General features: G+C 30.9%; 1 protein-coding gene across 1 annotated transcript; it reads right to left on the bottom strand.

The window, feature by feature from the left end:
• Positions 1 to 414: 414 nt before the first annotated feature.
• On the bottom strand, positions 415 to 19,695 carry pak6b (p21 protein (Cdc42/Rac)-activated kinase 6b). The gene is made up of 10 exons (XM_042746726.1): positions 18,823 to 19,695; positions 14,015 to 14,233; positions 11,240 to 11,464; positions 10,909 to 11,175; positions 7,890 to 8,363; positions 6,406 to 6,539; positions 5,217 to 5,343; positions 3,723 to 3,848; positions 1,912 to 2,046; positions 415 to 840 (listed from the first exon to the last, which is right to left on the bottom strand). The coding sequence occupies exons 2-10, from the start codon at positions 14,222 to 14,224 to the stop codon at positions 673 to 675; spliced, it is 1,866 nt and encodes a 621-aa protein (XP_042602660.1). The 5' UTR covers positions 14,225 to 14,233; positions 18,823 to 19,695; the 3' UTR covers positions 415 to 672.
• Positions 19,696 to 21,154: the final 1,459 nt, after the last annotated feature.

The following is a 21,154-nucleotide window of genomic DNA, read 5'->3' as shown; positions in this document are numbered from 1 at the left end:
CAAATTTTTTCCTCAGTTATGTCTTCATTCGTAATTCTTTCTTTTTTTCCTCGCAATTCTGAATTTGATTTTTTTTTTTGCAATTAAATTTTTTATTGCAATTCTGACTATATTTTACATTAAAAAAAATTCTTGCAATTTAGACTTTCACAATTCAGTTTTTTTCTCACAATTCTGACTTTATATCCCGCAATTCTACATTTTTTCTTGCAATTCTGACTTTATATTTTCCAATTCACTTTTATTGCAGTTAAATTTTTTTAATACAATTCTTAGTTCATATCTTGCAATTCTGACTTTATATCTTACAATTAAACTTTTCTCGCAATTCACTTTCACAATTCAGTTTTTTTCAATTTTTGTTTTTCAGAATTGCAGGAAATAAAGAAATAATTACATAATAACTCCTTAACCCCTAGCACAAAAGCAGAAACAGGCTTCCATACATTGTGAACGATCGTCAGATGGATTTAATAAACCCATCAGCACAGTCTATATTACACAGGACACGTAATATCAAAGGTTCTGTGCAAATGCATTAGAATAAGAGGAATAAAGGCTGATAGAATGATGGTTTTGGAGTGAATCGCTCCTGTCCTCCTCCATGAGGTTCTTCAGCTCAGGGTTTTTCCAGCAGATCGGGAAGGTTCATAGTCTCTAAAGTGCTAAAGGTCAGCAGCGGGACATGCGTTTGCGGTACTGCTCCACCAGCGGCACCAGACAGCGAGGAGAAGCGGCCTGCAGCATGAAGAGATGCTGGAGCAGATCTCTGGCGCTCGCTCGCTCCAGCGGATCACGCGTCAACATCGAGTCCAGAAAGTCCCTCAGGACGGGAGAGATCTGATCACACCACAAAGATCATTACACATAATATCAAACATCATAATGACCAAACATAACTTCATGGTCCGGAAAGTAGGATTCATCTCCTTCGATTGAAGTCTCATTAAGCAGATTTTGGGGACACTTGTGTTTATGGTATTCATGATATACAGTAATTAAGTGATTTTATTTTATTTATGCATGAAATCAGTATTGTTTTAGTATTAATTATAGCTTTTACTTTATTAAATGTTACAATTTTAAGTTTAGTAATTTGTAATTTTCTTTGTCCTTTTTATTTATTTATTTTTTAATATTTCTATTAAGCTTTAATTTATTTTTATATTTTTATTTTACATTTATTTTAGCTTTTATCTCTTACAATTTTAGCTTTAGCAATTTTGTTATGTGCCTCTATCATTTTTTTTTAAAAACTGTTTAATACATTTCTATTTAGCTTTTTAATATTTTTTTAGTTTTAGTTTTAGTAATTGTGGTACTTTTAAATTTCATAATTTTCAGTTTGCATTTTTTTAAAGTTTAAGTGTTTTATCAGTTATTTCTGTTTTATTTCATTTAGGCTTTTTAATTAATGAATATGACTTTTAGTAGTTTAATTAAAGTGTAGTAAGCATTGTTTTTGTAATGTTTATATATCTATAGTATTTGTTAATAGTTTGTTAGATTTAAATTAGCTTTAATTTTTTAAATTTTAATTTTAGTAATTTAGTAATTTTTGTTTTTTAATATTTCTATTTAAGTTTTATTAAATTTTCAGTTTTATTAATTTTACTACTTTTCAAAATTTATCATTTTTATTTAATTTTTTTTAAATGTTTCATCTAATATTTAGATTTTATTTCATTTTGGCTTTTTTAATTAATGAAAACGTCATTTTTATTAATGGGAGTATATTTCTATTAAGCTTTATTTTTCTATTTATTTATTTTTCTGTTTCTGTTATTTTTATATTAATTAAAATTCTATATAGTTATAATGTCAGTTTTAGTTATTTTATTACATCAAGTTGAACTAAACAGAATTGATTATGACATGAATATAGTTTAGTTGAGGTTATGCTGGTTTTACCCTGCTGATGTTTCTGGCGGTCGGCGCCGGCTCGTCTCGCAGTCTCTTCATCGCTGCTATCGGCGTCTCGCTGAAATACGGAGGTTCTCCATCGATCATCTCCACCACCATGATCCCCAGAGACCACATGTCCACCTACAAACACACAAACATCAGGATCTTTCACTTCAGCAGAAAGCAGCATCTCTAATTCTGATTCCTCATTCCGAGGAACAAATGCAACCTTCTCAAGAATCACAAAGAACTATAGATAAAGTTCATGCAGAAGCATTCTTTGAGACATTCTTTGAGCAGCTGCTTACCAGTCACACAGACACTTGTATTGTACTGTAAGTCAGTGAAAAATATGAGGAAACAAAAGTGAAACTATTACAAAGTAAATGTGTATTTATAAAATATGTATATATAAATAAATACAGGTTTCCCAAGGCTTTGGACCAATGCATTTCCATGACTTTTCCAATAATTCTATTTATATACTTCTCTTAAAGTAATGAACAAACATTAATAGAACGTTTGTTCAGAGTTTTAAAAAGTTAGCACAAAAACATTATTCACACATTGTTCATGGAGTGTTTTTTATTTTTTCTGAAACGTTTTATTTGAACATTGACGCTTTTTTAAGTTTTACTACACGTTTCAGAACATACAGGGAATTTTCAAAAGTAGCGTTCACGTAATGTTTGAAAATAATAAAATGGAAAGTTCCCTAAAAATTTGTATAGCAAAAATAAAAAAAAGGACATTTATTCATTATTCATGGAATGTTTTTTTCTGAAACATTTTAGTTGGATGTTCATCGAACATTGTTTAAATGTTTATACTCATTTTAGAATGTTCAGGAAACATTCAAGAGTAACAGTCCCATAATGTTTGGAAAAATTATAGAACTGAATGTTCCCTAAATGTTTGTATAACCAAAAAAAAAAAAAAAAAAAAAAAAAAAAAAGGATGTTTTTTATATCTAGAAATAAAGCTTTCATTACTATTTACACATCATTCATTGAATGTTTTTTTTTTTTTCTTTTTTTTCCTGAAACATTAATGTAACGTTTTTTTTTAAATGTTACTACTTGCTTCAGGCAAAAAGTAACGTTCACATAATGTTTGAATTCTAAATGGAATGTTCCCCCAAGTTTTGCATAACCAAAAAAGATGGATATTTTAAACATTCAGACATTCATAACTACATGGGAACATTAGCAAAAACATGCAATGTTTAGTAGGAAGGGAAAACTCATTGTTTTAAACTGATCAGTCTCAGTTTTATCTTCTAAAGTCAGTGACAGTGAAAGGTCATTTCCCAACATTTTCCAAAAAAGGCAGTATTTTTATGTACACTTCCCTTGAGCATGAATGCATGTTTCATGTTTCTTTCTTTCACTTCCAGCATTATTATTGCTCAAACTAGCCAGTTTACCTGTGTAACACCATAGAAACTCTATGTCTTTATTAATGTCACTATTAAGGTCTCTTTGCCAAATTAGTCAAGCTTTCCAAACCTTCGGTGAATGAAGCAATGTCAGATCGGTCATGTTATGTTGTAGTAGAGATTTCTAACATTGTTTAATAGATTCAGCATCCGGTAAAGCGAATCCACCTTTATCTCCATGCAGATATTATGTACCGACTCTAATCCTCCCATTAAAAGTTCTTCATCACAGCATTATATGCTTTAAATATCTGCTGTGGCATTGTGACATGTGGCTCAACCAGCATCTTTATGATAATAATCTTACCCATTAAGATTGTTTACTTCATATCATGTGTGATCTGATGAAATTAAAGGGAAGATTGATGATGCTCGTTACCTCAGTGCCGTAGGGCGTCTTTGAAACCACCTCCGGCGCCATCCAATACGGAGTCCCGACTAACGACTTTCTCTTCGGGATGTCTTTGCTGATCTGAGCGCAGAATCCAAAGTCGGACAGTTTGACCTGTACAACAGAGAATGAGTCGACACATCAGTTCTGCTCAGGAGTTCTCCAGCTGCCTGAAGCTCAAATCAACCGCATTTCCAATCCACACGTCTACTATACACCAAAAACATGTAATTGTAGTGCTATTTTAGTATCATTCAGAGGTTTTTATTAATATTTTGAATTTGTTTTTATTTTATATATTTTCCTTTTCATTTGAATCTTAGTCATTTTGTTGTTTCTTTTAAAAGTTATCAATTTTTTTTTATATTTTCTGTTTTCATTTTAAAAGATTTAGTAAATATGTCATGTTTTCTTATTTCAATTAGGTTTTTTTTCTATTTAAAAAATTCTATAACATTTTTTATTTTTATATTTATTCCATTTTATAAGTTTTAGTCATTTTGTTTTGCGTCTTTGTAATTTTTATTCTTTTTTATTTCTTTTTAGTTTTCATTTTTATATTTTCTCTTTTCATTTTCATTTTAGTTAAAGTTGTAGTAATTTTCTTGTGTGTTTTGGTCATTAGGTTTTGTTTCTTTGAAAATATTTCTATATAGTTTTATTTTTATATTTTTATTTTATTCAAAGTTTTAGTAATTTGGTTGATTTTTTTATTTTATTCATTTTTGTTTCTTTGAAAATGTTTCTATATACAGTGGTTTTCATTTTAATTTTGATTAAAGTTTAAAGAATTTTGTTTTTGTACATTTTGTAAAGAGTTTTTGTTTCTTTTTAAATATTTCTTCATCGTTTTTTATTAATTTTATTTCTGTTTTAGCTATTTTAGTACTTGAAGTTAAACTAAACAAACATAAGAAATGTGAAATAAAATAAGTTGAAGGTATATGTGTGTGTGTGTGTGTGTGTGTGTGTGTGTGTGTGTTGTGTGTGTGTGTGTGTGTGTGTGTGTGTGTGTGTGTGTGTGTGTGTGTGTGTGTGATTTTAGTTTGTTTATTTTATTTAAAAAAGTGAATTTTTTTATGGTTTTAATTATTGACAATAACCCTGGTATACTGAAAAAAATCTGGTGCAGAAACAATTTTAACTTGCTAGTAATTGTAGTATTTTCTTATAAAATGTACTCCAATTATATTTGTTTTATTAATTTCCAAAAATACGATGTAGAAAGTACATCCAAAAAACATCAGAAGACCTGCAAAACCCCTGCTAAATGCATAATTCATGTTAATAATTTTTCAAGTCTATATAGTTAATGATTTTTTTTAAAGATTCAAATTTGAATTTAAGGACACTTTTTTGTACTTTAAGCAGTTCATGTGTTGAAATCTCAGTCCTGGAAAGGTGCTCAGTTGAGAAGAGCTCATACAGATGTAAATGAAGACTCGTAGAGTGTAATTAGCAGCGGTCAGGAGTGTGTCTCACCCGGCCGTCCAGCGTGAGTAAGATAGAGTCGCTCTTGATGTCTCTGTGAATGACGCCCTGAGCGTGAAGATAACAGAGAGCCTGGAGAACAGCTTCACACACTGTAGCAATCTGCTCCTCTGTTAGCCTGAACACACACACACACACACACACACACACACACACACACACACAAAAACTACAAAAACAAAAACACATCTGGTTACACACACACACACACAACACACACACAGCAAACAGTGAAGCATTTAAAGCTACTTAAACTGTGCTTATATTTAGCAGAATAATAACACATCTGGTTTAGTGACTCTATTGCTCCCTCTAATGTACATTGAATACACTGATGTTCAAGTGTTTCAGGCCATTATGAATTTTTAAAAAGAAATTGATATTTTTATGAATCAAATGCATCACAGTTTCCACAAAAATATTGTGCAGCACAACTGTGTTCAACATTGATAATAATCAGAAATGTCTCTTGAGCAGCAAATCATCATATTAGAATGATTTCTGAAGATCATGTGACACTGAAGACTGGAGTAATGATGCTGAAAATACAGCTGAGCATCACAGAAATAAATTACTGCTTAACACATAATTACACAGAAAATGGCTATGTTAGACTGTAAAAATATTTCAGATTTTTTACTGCATATTTGATTTAAAAAAAAAAAGCATTAAATCAATCTTACCAACCCCATACTTTTTGAACACTAATGCATGTTTATTGGCATCGTGAATATTTGTATAATGCATTACATTTCACAACGTATTCACACTGCATTCTTGCATAAAGCATTGCAGGAACTACAAAGTCTGCAATCTAATCTGACTCCATCGCAGGTGTTTATTGCTTGATGTAAGAGGTTTAGTATGAAGAATGTGTGAAGATCAATAAAGAACTGTAAAAAGAAAGCAGTTTCCAGATTGTTGCAGTATGTAACTCTTTCCTTACAGCAGACAGATGAGATGAGCGAACAGAAAAAATCCTCTTGTTCTTGCTTTAGTGCAGTTTTTTAAGATACCATCTGGGAGAGGATCTTAACAGATGTTTTCATGGATTGATGTTAACACGTCAGTATGATTTCAGGTGAAAAGGCTGCATCTGATCACTCAGTAAAGTCCAGCACACCTCTCATCAGTAACATGTGATCTGAGGAATCATTCATGTCCATTATATGTTTCTCACCTGGTTTCTGAGACGATGTTGGTCAGAGCGCCGCCCTGCAGGTACTCCATGATGACCCAGAGCTCTTCACCCACCAAAGCACTCTTGAACATCTCCACCACGTTTTTATGCCTGTAATCTCGCATGATAACCACCTGTGTGTGAAGACATCCAGAAAACATTTTTTATTATGTATACTATATGTGTCCCTGCAGCACAGAAGCAGTCATCAGTAGCACAGGTGTATTTGTAGCAATAGACAACAATACATTGTATGAGTCACAATTATACATTTCTATTTAATGCCAAAAATCATTAGGATATTAAGTAAAGATCATGTTCCATGAAGATATTTTGTAAATTTCCAACCGTAAATAAATCAAAACTTAATTTTTGATTAGTAATATGCATTGCTAAGAACTTCATTTGAACAACTTTAAAGATGATTTTCTCAATATTTAGATTTTTTTTGCTCCCTCAGATTCCAGATTTTCAAATAGTTGTATCTCAGACAAATATTGTCCTCCTAACAAACCACACATCAATGGAGAGATGATTTATTCAGCTTCAGATGATGTATACATCTCAATTTCAAAAAATTGTCCCTTATGACTGATTTTGTGCTCCAGAGTCACATATATATATGTGTGTGTGTATGTGTGTGTGAGAATTTTTTTTTCTGATATACTCTTTAATTTAATTTAAAATTAATAAATCTAATAAAAACTCTCAACCTAAATTCTTTATATGAAATGTTTAAGCCTAAATATAAATACCAAAAAATATTTGTTCCTAAAAGGTTACTTTTAACATCCAGTTTTTTAAATGTTTTAAAAGCATTCTTTCCTATGATTTTCTTCTTTAATTTTTTGATTAGTTAAGCTCCATTGCTAAGATTCATTTGAACATTTTCTCAAATAGGTTTTTTTGGCTCCCTCCCAGACAAATAGTTGCATGTTCGAAGTAACAAACCACACATCAAATGGAGAGATGATTTATTCATCTTCAGATGATGTATACATCTCAATTTCAAAAAAACTTCCCTTATGACTGATTTTGTGCTCCAGAGTCACATATATATATGTGTGTGTGTATGTGTGTGTGAGAATTTTTTTTTCTGATATACTCTTTAATTTAATTTAAAATTAATAAATCTAATAAAAACTCTCAACCTAATTCTTTATATGAAATGTTTAAGCCTAAATATAAATACCAAAAAATATTTGTTCCTAAAAGGTTACTTTTGAATGTTCTCTGAACATCCAGTTTTTAAAATGTTTTAAAAGCAATCTTTCCTGGTTATATATATATATATATATAAATGCATGTGTCGTAAGTATATCACCTGCACCTGATGAGCATCTGCTCTGCTTATTTGAGATTAAGCTAATTTGTGCTGTGCTTGGTATATTGCGTGAGAAACTTCCACGCCCATTTTTGGAATTTGCCCTGTTTAGTAAATCTGGCCCTAAATGTGTTGTGACTGACAGATGAGACGCTCGTACTTCATTGAAGAGCAGTTCTCTCCTCTGCTGCTTCCTGAGGTCCATCATCTTGATGGCGACCTGCCGGCCGCTGTGCTTCTCTCGGGCGATGCACACCACGCCCGTGGAGCCCTCGCCGATCTTCACGAAGTTCTCCAGATACGAGCGAGGGTCGCCGGTGTCCACCACCATCTGCAGCGCGGCTCTGAACTGCTGGTGGGTGACTCCGGGCGTCTCCGGGCCGCTGCCGGGCGTCTGGGCCGCTCTGAGGCTGGGGGACGAGGCTCCGCTGGGGGCCGCGGGCGAGCCGGTCGGAGCGGGTCTGGGCTGAGACGGGCTGTCCTGCGTCAGAGCGACCGAGGCTGGAGTCGCAGGGGGTTGATGGGGAGAAATCATGTCGCTGGTGGAACGCCGTGTGTTGGGATGGCTGGTTATTCCAAGGCCTGGTTTAGGACTGCTAGTGCCGTTGGGTTTGGAAATAGCTGGGAAACTCGCCTGTATTCAAGGAAAAGATCAAGTATTTTAAGTTCTTCAGACAAATGTAAGAAGTAGCGTATTACTCTAGAATAATATTAAAGGAATATTCTGTGTTTAAAATAGTGCTGTCAAACGATTAATCGCACCCAAAATACGTTTTTGTTTACATAATATATGTGTGTGTACTGTGTATATTTATTATGTGTATATAAATACACACACATGCATGTATATATTTAAGAAAAATATGTAATATTTGTATATTAAATATATTTATATATAATATAATATAACAATATATATATAATATAATATATAATATAATATATAATTTATATATACATAATAAATATTCACAGTCAACACACATATATTACATCTAAAAAACTTTTTTTTTTTTAATGTGATTAATCGTTTCACTAATATAAATATGTATGTATGTATGTATGTATGTGTGTATTTATATACACATAATAATTATACACAGTACACACACATATATTATGAAAACAAAAACTTTTATTTTTGGATGCAGTTAATTGCGATTAATCTGACATTAATTAATTTGATTAATTTGACAGCACTAGTTTAAAACAAGCTTTATCAACAACATCTTAGCAGTGTTGTTAATGTCAACTAAAAATATTACTATAGAACCATTACATTTTTTCCCTTGAAATAACATTAAAAAAGAAAAACATAAAATAAAAAACTGAAATGAAATACAACATAAATATTAGATGACAACTTTAAATGAAAATTAGAAATGCTGATTTGGCAACTAATTAAAAAAAGAAAGTAATTTCAAGTACTAAAATGAAAACTAAATAAATAAAACAAAAATAAATGAAAAAAAAATGAAATACTGTGAAACAGAAATATTTCAAATTTAAAACTTAATATTTAAAATATTAATAAATATATACAATATTGAATGTTTTTTATATTAAAAACTATGTAAAAACTAATAAAAAATGACAAGAAGCACATAAAAATTAATAAAACAAACAAAATTAAAAAGAAAATTGAAAATGTCAAATTAAAACTAATTCAAAATATTGAAAAAATTAAATATGTATATGTATATATAAATTATAATATAATATATAATGTAATGATATTTTTTTTATTAAATGCTATTAATAATACAAAAAAATTTAATAAAACTGAAATGAATTTCACTAAAGGTGAATTTTGCTGAGTTAAAATGATTTTTTTTGTCAGTGTGTCAAATATATAGATAAACAATATAAATTATACATTTGCTATTAGACTGCATTGCATTTCACTGCATTGATATTCCACTGATACAATTCTCTTCTTAACATTATAATGTAATTATTATATATATAGTCACAGATAAATTTCACAAAAAAATCTTATTTCACTCCAAAAAAAAAACAATAATTATATAAATATACATAAATTATAGCAATATATATAAAAAAAAATATATATATATATATATATATCTTTTGCATTATTTGCAAAACTTAACCACAATTTTGTGATAACTAGGCAAAATATTAGGCAAAAAAATAAGTGCATAGCATCTGAATGCAGATATATATCTTTTCCTCGATAAGTAATCTTCAACCATGATAAGGCTCAGCTTCTATTAAACCCAGAGAAATCTGTTTAAGATGTTCTTTATCTTTTATGAACAAACGTTCTTCCAGTAATCATAGCTAACAGTTATCCTAAAAACAAAAAAAAAAAAAAAAAAAAAAAAAAAATAAAAATTTAATTTTTCAATATTTCAATAAAACATTCAAACATTAAATTTTAAATGTAACTACTTTTTCCGAAACATTCTGAGCACCTTCAAAAGTAACATTTCTGAAACATTCCAAAATGGAATGTTTCGTTAACATTCACATAACCAAGAACGAACGCTTTTAAAACATTTCAGAGAACATTAAAAAAATAACCTTTTAGGAACAATTTTTTTTGCTATTTATATTTATGCTTAAACGTTTATATTTAAAATGTTAGGTTGAGAGTTTTTATTAGATTTATTCATTTTTGAATTCAATTAAACAGTAGGCCTACAATAAAATAAAATAAAATAAAATAAAATAAAATAAAATAAAATAAAATAAAATAAAATAAAATAAAATAAAATAAAATAAAATAAAATAAAATAAAATAAAATAAAATAAAATAAAATAAAAAGGAACACACACATGTTTGTTTCTGTGAATTGTGGGAACTTTCCATAGACTTCTTTTACTTTTATACAGACCAAACAATATTTTTTATCCCCCAACCCTAAACCTACCTCTTACAGAAAGCTTGTTTGCATTCTTACACTTTCAGATAAACATCATTTACTATTTTTTATCTTTTTTCCACCACAATGTCAAAAATGTCAGGTTTTAAGATCCTTGTGGGGACATTTGGTCCTTACAATGAACTGTGGCATAAGCAAGTGTACACACAAAAAAAAAAAAAAAACAAAAACCACCACAACCACACAAACACACACACACACACACACACACACACACACATAACCTAATGGAAATGCTAGAAAAATGATTTAAGAAAATCTGTCTCTTACCTTGAAGTTGTATGTGGACTGAGGCCTCCTCGGCGTTTCTATCGTGGGCTGATCTGAGTTCAGTCTCACTCCATTGTTTTCGCTGTAGGTGTTGTAGAGACACGATACGGGCCTCTGGTTGGGTTTTACATCTCTTTTATCAATACCAGGCCCTTCACGAGCGGTTCTAGGTGCGAGCAGAATGTCCCGGGGCATCAGCACCGGCTGTGCCATGAACATGGACTTGGCTCTGGGTCGTGACTCGGTGGAGTTTACGGTGTAGCTGTTCTTGGATTTGGGCTGTGGGCTTCCGCTCTCGCTCACCACCCTTCATCACCACCACCACCATTACAACACCTGCCCGCCCCTTCCTCCGACTGGCCTCATTGAGCTCCTGATATTCGTAAGTCTCTCCTTCGGCTACCTCACCCAGACGGCCCAGAGACTGGGCTCTTTTCCTTAAAGACGGGCTTGTTCTCCTCAACGAGTTTGAGCTTGTAACAGGGAGACGATTCATCTGAGCGATCGCCGCAGAAATGTAGTCCTCGTGTCCGATGAAACTGCCGCGAACGATCCTCTGGAAGAGAGAATTCAACATGACATTAAAACTAAGATTTGACTGCACTGACACAAATATAGCACTGCGTCAGTGTCTCAGCAATGGATGCTCTGCAGTGAATGGGTGCCGTCAGAATGAGAGTCCAAACAGCTGATAAAAACATCACAATAATCCACAAGTAATCCACAGCATCATTAAAACTATGAGTTCATAATCCATAATAATGCTTCCTCCAGTTCCTTCCTCCAAAAAGTGTTCTGGTCTGAATCAGGAGAGAAATCTGCACAGATCAAAACAAATATGTGGCTGGATTTTGATGTGAGAAACAACAGGAGATGCACTTTTATTATGGATTATAGACTCGTATTTTAGACATCAAAAGTGTCTTAATGCTGGATGTGTTTCATCTTTTGTCTTCTCCAGATGTTCACTGATGGACTGGAGTGCTGTGGATTACTTGTGGATTATTGTGATGTTTTTATCAGCTGTTTGGACTCTCATTCTGACGGCACCCATTCACTGCAGAGCATCCATTGCTGAGACACTGATGCAGTGCTACATTTCTACAAACCTGATGAAGAAACAAACTCATCCTGATCTCAGATGAACTGAAAGTGAACACATTTTTGAATTTTTGTTTTGTCATATATATCAGCTGCACACTCAGACGCAGTTATATAATGCGCATGATGCATGACAGCTTTAATTACAGCAGTGCTGGTTATAAACACGTCCTGCTCGGTAAACTGGGAAACGTTAGCCAGCGGGAACAACGACACGCCTCTCAGATGAAGATGGTGCTTCATCACTCAGTCACCAAAAATCCAGTTCATGCAGCTACAGTTACAGCTTGATTGACAGCTGATAGATCTTTACACAATTATTTAATTGGCAGATGTTTGTCCCCAGGACTGTTTAAAAGAAAAAAATGAATATTTATTATAATTTTTACCTGATGTTTTGGTTTAAATGTCATGAAAATAATGCCAATAACTTTTGAAAATAATGTTTTTTTTTTTTTTTTTGTTTTTTTTTCTGAGTGAAATAAGATCTAGACATGTTTTTGTGAAATTCACCTAGTGATTATTTATATAATAATTACATAATAATGTTAAAAATAGAGTTGTATTACTGGAATATACAATATATCTATAAAGCAAAATGCAACTATATAATGCTCATTTAGTATATTTTTGATAAATTATCATAAAAATAATGTAAAAATATAAAAATTGAATTAAAGTTTTGCATATAATTAAAAAAATATACAACTTTCTTTAAGCAATACGTTCTTTATTTTTCTTTCTATCTTTCTTTCTTTCTTTCTTTCTTTCTTCATGCAAGCATAAAATATGAACTTGAAATGTTTTTGTGAAATTCACCCTAGTGAACATTTAACAAAAAATATTAATGTTAAAAATAGCATTGTATTGCTGGAACAATATTATTTTGGTTTATTGTCATTAAAATAATTTCGCAAGAATTTAGTGAACTGGACAAGACAAAAGCAACATATATGATGCTGATGGTGATGAAATCATTATTTAACAGCAGCGTTGAGCAGGTCTGTCAGGTCATAATTAGTGGATAGAAACACTTAAACATTATGAAAACATCTGACTGGTGTTTCTGATAGGCGAGAACCCTGGGGAAATATGACAAAGACGTTGGCTTCGATATGAACCAAACCTCCCTCTACAGAACCAGTTTAACAGAGACACATGATTATTTACAACTGGAGCTGCAAACATCAACCTGAAACACTTTCTCGGGGAAAAGCCCTGTCTTTGTGTGACGTTTTTCTAGAAATTACAGTAGGTGCTGCTTCAATCACATTTCACAGCAAAATGAAGAGATAAAATCCAGATTGTGATTTTTTTTTTGTCATAAATTGTCAGAAAAATAATGTCAATTAGTTTTGCAAATAATGCAAAAAAAATGTTTTTTTAAATGCTATATATATATATGCATTAAATTCCATAAATAGTATTGCATTACAAGAATTTCTTTGCAATCAAATGCAATGCACTGTACTATTAATGATGTGTTTTTGATAAGTTTCGCAAATAATGTAAAAAAGTAAAAATTTCTTTAAGAAATATATTTTTTCTTTGCATTTCCAAGTAAAATATGATTTGAAAAGTGACTATATAATAATTACTTAATAATATACATTTTTTTACAAGAATATACAATATATCCATGCAGTGAATTTCCTTATATTTTACTTCATTTTCATAAAAATAATTTTAATAAAGTTATGCAAATAATGCATATATATATAGAGAGAGAGAGAAAGAAAGAGAGAGAGAGAGATTATATATAATAATTATATAATAAACATAGAACTATTAATCACTTTTTGCTTAATTATCATAAAAATAATGCTACTAGTTTTGATGATTAATTAATGTATAATTCATACTATAGTTTATCTATATATATATATACAATAAACCATAACATGACTGCATGCATTCAACAAATACATAACAACTGCATACAAAAGTGCAAGAATATCCAGTGCGAACCTCATGTGTTCATGTCTGTATACTGAAGGAGCTTTACCTTCTGAGGTTTGAGCTGCACCTGCGTGATGCTGGAGGGGTCCACCACAGGTTTGGGTCTCCGGAGCGTGTCTATGAGGCTTTGCCATTGAGGCGGCAGACCCACGAAGCAGCCCTGCACCGGGTCGAAGGACGTGTGCACCCTGTGCTCGAAGTTCCTGGGTGAGGAGATCTCCAGCCTCCTCTTCTTCTTCTTCTTCCTCTGGAACATCCTGACAGCCTGCTGGAAACAAGAGTGTGTCCCATCATGACACGACAGCAGAGCCATGCGCTCGGGTTCAACACACGCTCTGAAGAAAACACAACAGCCTCCAAAACCAGACTGAAGAAGAGGCGGAGCTATCAATCAGACACCTGAGGACACGCCCCTTTCCTGAAGCAGGTCAAAAACACACTTAAACCTAAGACTGAGAGCCTCCTGTAACACGGTCGTAGATCGAGTCTAAATGCATATTTAGTGAACCGTGAGAAACTAACTACTAGTGAGTGGATCAGTATTGCTGTGGGCCAATGAAAAAGACCATGATTCCTCATATACTGGATTCCCCAAGCCTGTGGGAAGGAAGAACCCATAAAGAGAGCTTTATAAACCTATAAAGTCACTGTAATATATATTATAAGCCCCAAACTTTGCTGTCACTCAGTCTTCTCGTTTTTTATCCAGTAAAAGCTCTTTTAGTGTGACTGTAGAAACAAGTGTCAGATCTTGAGTGATTTTGATCAAGTAAAGGTCAGAATAACTGCAGTAATATTTCCAGATTGAAGCAGCTCAGCTTTACTTGATTCTCCATCAATCATGTTTTAGAGTCTCAAATCTGGATCCTCAGGATCTTTTGAGGAGCGTTTGTTTCCAGAAGCTTTACTTTCACTGTTCCTCAGCGGAGGAATGATCTTCACAAGCCTCCAGAACATCTCACATCTTCTGAGGAGCCTTTATTTCTTCATCTCTCAATCACTGCATTATATGTTTGGATCATTTACATCTCATCTCATTACTGGAGATATACAGCCACGACTCATATTTACATCATTTTATGTCAGTATCTGCTCTATAAACATCTCAATCATTACAAGTTATTAAAATTTTATCTTACTTTTTGGCCATACAAATTGTCACAAATAATGCAAAATAAAATAAATATAAATAATTACTAAATTAAATAAATTATATTAAGTTAATCAAACAATTAAAATTTAATTTAAATAATTTAAATAAAAATTATATAATAATTATTTTATTATTTTGACTTTATTTAATAATTACATCATAATGTTAAAAATAGAAATGTATAACTGGAATATACAAAACATACAATACATCTATGCAGTAAAATGCTTCGTACTAATATCAGCTTTATTTTTTATTTTTTTGCATGATATTTTTGTTTAATTGTCATATAATGCAAAAAGTAATCTTTAAAATATGATCTAGATGTGATTTTGTGAGATTCACCTATCTGGAGGCTACATATAATGATTACATAATAATGTTAAAATAGAATTGTATAACTGGAATATACACGACATCACTGTAATTTTTTGCACCAAACTGCATGTTTTTGAGTTGTTTCCTTCATATTCTCACTATATCAGAGTCATATAAGCCTGATGGAACAAATATGATACTCAAACAAAAAACATATGCACAGATTTTATTTTAGATTTTGTCTGAAGGTTTAATAAACTGTTTTATAGCTTCTTTTACTGTATGGACTGCTGAAAATAAAGCTTAAACCAAACGATAATGAAGACGAGCACTTTGAAACATTAAATTCGTCTGCTGTATTCATTAATAACAGTTTGTCCTCGTGACCTTTCATGACCCTCAGCACCCATCCAGATGCATGAGATAGACAAGAACAAATTTATGAACCCATGCTGAATTTATGCAAATATAAGCGATAAAAAAAATTATTTCTCATATTTAAGCAATTATTTAACACACAATAAACATCTATGCAGTGAAATGATACGCACTAAAATATATATTGTTTTTGCCTGATATTTTTGCTTATGATAGTTTCAAGAATATACAAAATAATTATGTAATATGTTAAAAAATTATTTAATTTAATTAAAAATTCTATTTGCCATTTTCTGAGATACAAACACAAATTAACAATAACATCATAAATACAAAAAAAAAATTTTATTACAATAATATAAATATAAAACATATCTGTGCAGAGAAATATCTACTATATCATTTTGTATGATGGTTTTCCTTATTTATCATTAAAAAAATCATGTTTGAAAAATAGTGAGTGAAATATGATCTAGATTAGTTTTGTGTGTGTGTGTGTGTGAGATTCACCAACATAGTGACTATAAATAATAATTACATAATAATGTTAAAAATAAAATGCTATCCCTAGAATATAGAATATATAAAAAGCTTAATATGAAATATATATATTTTTTGTCAGATATTTCTGTTATTATCATAAAAAAAACTTTTTTACTCATTTTATTTTTTGGAGTGAAATATGATCTATTGTGTGCTATGTCAGGTATTATTGTGTCTTCTGTATGTAAACAACAAATTAAAACAACATGCATATTTATGATGCCTCTCTTTTTTTATAATAATAAAATATTATACTAGTGAACATTAAACAGTGAGCAGAAAATAAGTGAAATAACAGGATAAGACACACAAAAGCATGAAAATCTATTTATTTCATTCTGCCAGGGGCTTTTTTAATCTATTATGTTTATGCATAAAGTCTGTTATCAAAAAGCAAATAATAAATATAAATTAAATCTGGCACCATCCTCAAATATTAATACTGAATGTCGAAGCATAATTTAATTTGTTCAATAAAAAAGTTTTTAAAAAGGGGGGATGCACTGATAAAGAAATTTTACCCACTAATTGTTTTTATGTTATATTTAATTATATATATATATATATATATATGTAAATAAAAATGTATATTGATATATATATATATATATATATATATATATATATAAAAATGTATATTGGATATTAAAATCTAGAATTACACATGCTTAAAAAAAATCAGGAATAGTGTAAAGCAGAAAATATGGAGAATGGTTTTTGAACCTTTGAAATTTGCTAGAAAGGAATAATATATTGTTTACTGTTTTCAGTTTAAATAAAAAAAATTAATAAAATATATTCATAGTTTTTGTTAATATTTTAAATTACATTTTATGTTTTTCTGTTTTCAGTTTAAATGAAAATCTTTAATATTTTTTGTAGTGTTTTTTTTAAAATAACTTTTAGCAGTTTTTTTATAACTATGTCTATATAGTTTTTAGTTTAGTTTCTTTAGCTTTATTTTAGTACTTCAACTTTAATCGAAAAGGAGACAGTTTGTTTTGGCAACTAGCTGAAATAAAATAAGTTGTTTTATATTTTATTTCAATTAATGTTTATTTTATTTCAAGGAATGATACTGTTTTTGTATGGTTTTAGTTTTAATTAATGATAATATAACAAAAAATAATTTTTAAAAATATATAATAATTACACACTGATAATAACCTGATAAATAACCTGGATACATATTTATAAAAATTCACGATATGTGATATATATGTGCAACCCCTACTCAATCTTTTAATATCAGAATATATATATATATATATATATATATATATATATATATAATATATATATATATATATATATATATATATATACTGTACATATTTATACATACAGCTGAGGTCAAAAGTTTACATTCCCCCTTCAGAATCTGCAAAATGTTAGTTATTTTACCAAAATAAGAGAATCATACAAACCGCATGTTATTGTTTATTCAGTACTGACCTGAATAAGATATTTTACATAGGACTAGTGTTCAAAAAATTCCTTCAACTCCCACAAATTCTTTGGTTTTGCAGCATTTTTGTGTATTTGAACCCTTTCCAGCAATGACTGTGTGATTTTGATCTTTTCACACAGAGGACAACTGAGGGACTCATACACAACTATTACAGAAGGTTCAGACACTCACCGATGCTCCAGAAGGAGAAAACATGCATTAAGAGCCGGGGCGTGAAAACTTTTTTAATTTAAAGATCAAGGTACATTTAACTTATTGTGCCTTTTGGGAAACATGTAAGTATCTTTATAGCCTCTGAAGGGCAGTACAGTAAAAAAAAAAAAAAAAAAAAAAAAAGGATAAGAAAAATGTACACATCTCTGTTTTGGTCAAAAGTTTTCACACCCCGGCTCTTAATGCATGTTTTCTCCTTCTGGAGCATCGGTGAGCGCCTGAACCTTCTGTAATAGTTGTGTATGAGTCCCTCAGTTGTCCTCAGTGTGAAAAGATGGATCTCAAAATCAAACAGTCATTGCTGGAAAGGGTTCAAATACACAAAAATGAAAGAAAACCAAATAATTTATGGGAGCTGAAGGATTTTTCTGAAGAACAGCAGACAGTTTAACTGTTCAGAACACACAAGGGACTCATGAACAACTATCACTAAACAAAATAAACACAGCTGTGGATCATTCAGATAACAACAAAGTGTTAAGAATCAAGGGGGTGAAAACTTTTGAACGGCGTCATTATTATAAATCCAACGATTATTTTCTCTTGTGGACTGTATGTAAACGTCTTTTATGTGAAACATCTTATTCAGGTCAGTACTAAATAAACAAACACATGCATTTTGTATGATCCCTCTTATTTTGGTAACATAATTAACATTTCGCAGATTCAGAAACTGTATATATATATATATAAAAAAGCGACTTTTTTTGTTTTTAGAATGCATCAAATAAACTAACATGTAAACGTAAAGCCTGTTTCCAATGCATGACGCTCTTACCTGTGGATCTGTGTGTGATTTCCCTCAGTTCAGCTCTTTCACCTCATCTCTCAGCAGACCCTGATCAGCACAGAAACACAGTATAAGAGCGAGGACATGAAACGCAGTCATTGTGCTGTTTGATCAGCGGGTGTGGAGGGAAACACATGACAGACGAGGAGCGTGTACATAAGCTGATGATGTGGAGATGGTGAAGAAACTCTTCCTGCGGCACGTCGTGACATGAGAGCATCCATGACCTACATCTCAACATGCCAGGATGGATCAGATGCCAGCGCCCACATGCAACAAAAGCTCTAGTTAGAATAGCAATGAAAACCTGACTTTAGGGGCGTGCAGATATTTATGCAACTATTGCACGCTATTTATTAAGCCAAATGCATGTGAATACTCCACATTAAACAGGTCAGGTTAAACATGTTTACTCAGTGTTATTTACCAAGTCGTAACCTTTAGGACAAAGTTGAGAAACTACAGTCTTTTTGTGGCCAGCTACATAAAATATGTTTATGAATATTTTGCTGACATTCCCAGTGAGTTGTGAAAACGTTATGTGCAAACAGCCAAACTCCAGATTTTTGAATGCTTTCAGTGTATAACATGTCCTTAATAATCCAGTCTTATCTTCCTGACAAACACTTAACGATGTGCACATAAGACACACTGAGATATAATGTCTCTCTCTGCAGATGAGGAAACTCAAGCACACAAACACATGCATGTGTCACATTATCTGCAGAAACGCCCTGCCTCTAATTCATCTGCAGATTCATTTACAGTCACCAAACTGGTTAAGGGTTTCATGACCAGGGTTTGTAACTGTTAGCCATCCACACAACACACCAAACACAAGATTATTTTCTATTAAACCAGAAAACATAAACGCAACACTGGGATTTCTGTGACATACTTTGATTGCATTTCTTATAATTTCGTAATAAGATGATGTGTTATTTTAGTATCATTTAGGGGTTATTGTAGTTTTTATTCTTTTTTTTTTGCATTTTTATATTTTATTTTTTTCTTGTAATTTTATGTAAAGTTTTAATAATTCTTTTTGCGTGATTTTGTTATTTTTATTAGTTTTTTTATGTTTTATTATGCTTTAATGTTTTATATTTTTTCCTAATTTTATTTCAGTTTTATTTAATTTTATTTTATTTTATTTTATTTTATTTTATTTTATTTTATTTTATCTTATTTTATCTTATTTTATTTTATTTTTGGAAATAAAATAAAATAAGTGAGTTTTTATATTTTATTAACTATAATATTCTTGTTGCTGTCACTTGAATAGTTGAATATGCAAAATTCGCAAAATCTTTCAGGCGATATATTTATAAATTTATTCATAAAGTAAATAGAAATAACGAAATAAAATTAAAAAAAAAAACGAGAAATGAAAAAACTCATTATTCATTGATTTTTAGATGCAATTGCAGAATTTAAAGTCACAAATATTAGAATTACTAGAAAAGGCCTTGACATGAGATGCATGCTTCCACAGAGATGATAATATCTGTACATAAACGTAATCCAATATAAGTTATAAGTTGTTATACAGTTAAAGAAAGCTTTAGAAATCACCTTAAACGTTCCTCCTCTTCATCGAGCCCAAGTTCATGCAAAATCCATGTCCAGGAATGTCACGCTCTGTTTAGACAAGCAAAAGATCAGCCTTAACACAACTCCTGCATTTTTTTTTATGCATGACACAAACATTTGAAACCAAAAGAAAATCAAACAAGCAGGCAACCGATAACTCCTCAAAGCTATTTCAGTATGCTGAATGATTCAATAGCTGATTTTACTGCTATTTTACAAGCACTTACAGTTAAACTTTACATATTCATTCAATTAAAACATCTGGATCACCTCAGAATCAAAAGAAAACGAAGCCTATTAAGACCAGTATCAATTATGCATTTTCATGAGAGGAAATCACATTTTTCTCTTCACAGTTTACTTTTGAGTTTTCCCTCTAATTTTTATTATTCTCAATTATTTTCATTATTGCAATTAATTTCTTGTCTTAAATAAACAAAATAGTGTTAAACAATCTTGATTTAAAATCAGGACAGCAAACGCTACCCAGGGTTATTAGAATTAACTAAAACTAAAATTAAATCTAAAACCATAAAAAAAAAATCATTATTGTTACTTGAAATAATATAAGCATTAGCTGTAAGTAAAAATAAAAAAATGTCTAATTTTATTTTAATTTTAGCACTACAATAAGTAAACAAAACTGAAATAATTTTAAAAAATCATATTACAAATTAGTAATAATAATAATGACACAACAAAATTTAACTATAAAATAACAAAAATA

The sequence above is a fragment of the Cyprinus carpio genome, chromosome B20, assembly GCF_018340385.1.
Source record: "Cyprinus carpio isolate SPL01 chromosome B20, ASM1834038v1, whole genome shotgun sequence".
NCBI classification, from domain to species: Eukaryota; Metazoa; Chordata; class Actinopteri; order Cypriniformes; family Cyprinidae; genus Cyprinus; species Cyprinus carpio.
The sequence above is the reverse complement of the archived record's forward strand: the minus strand, read 5'-3'. Positions and strand labels throughout refer to the sequence as shown.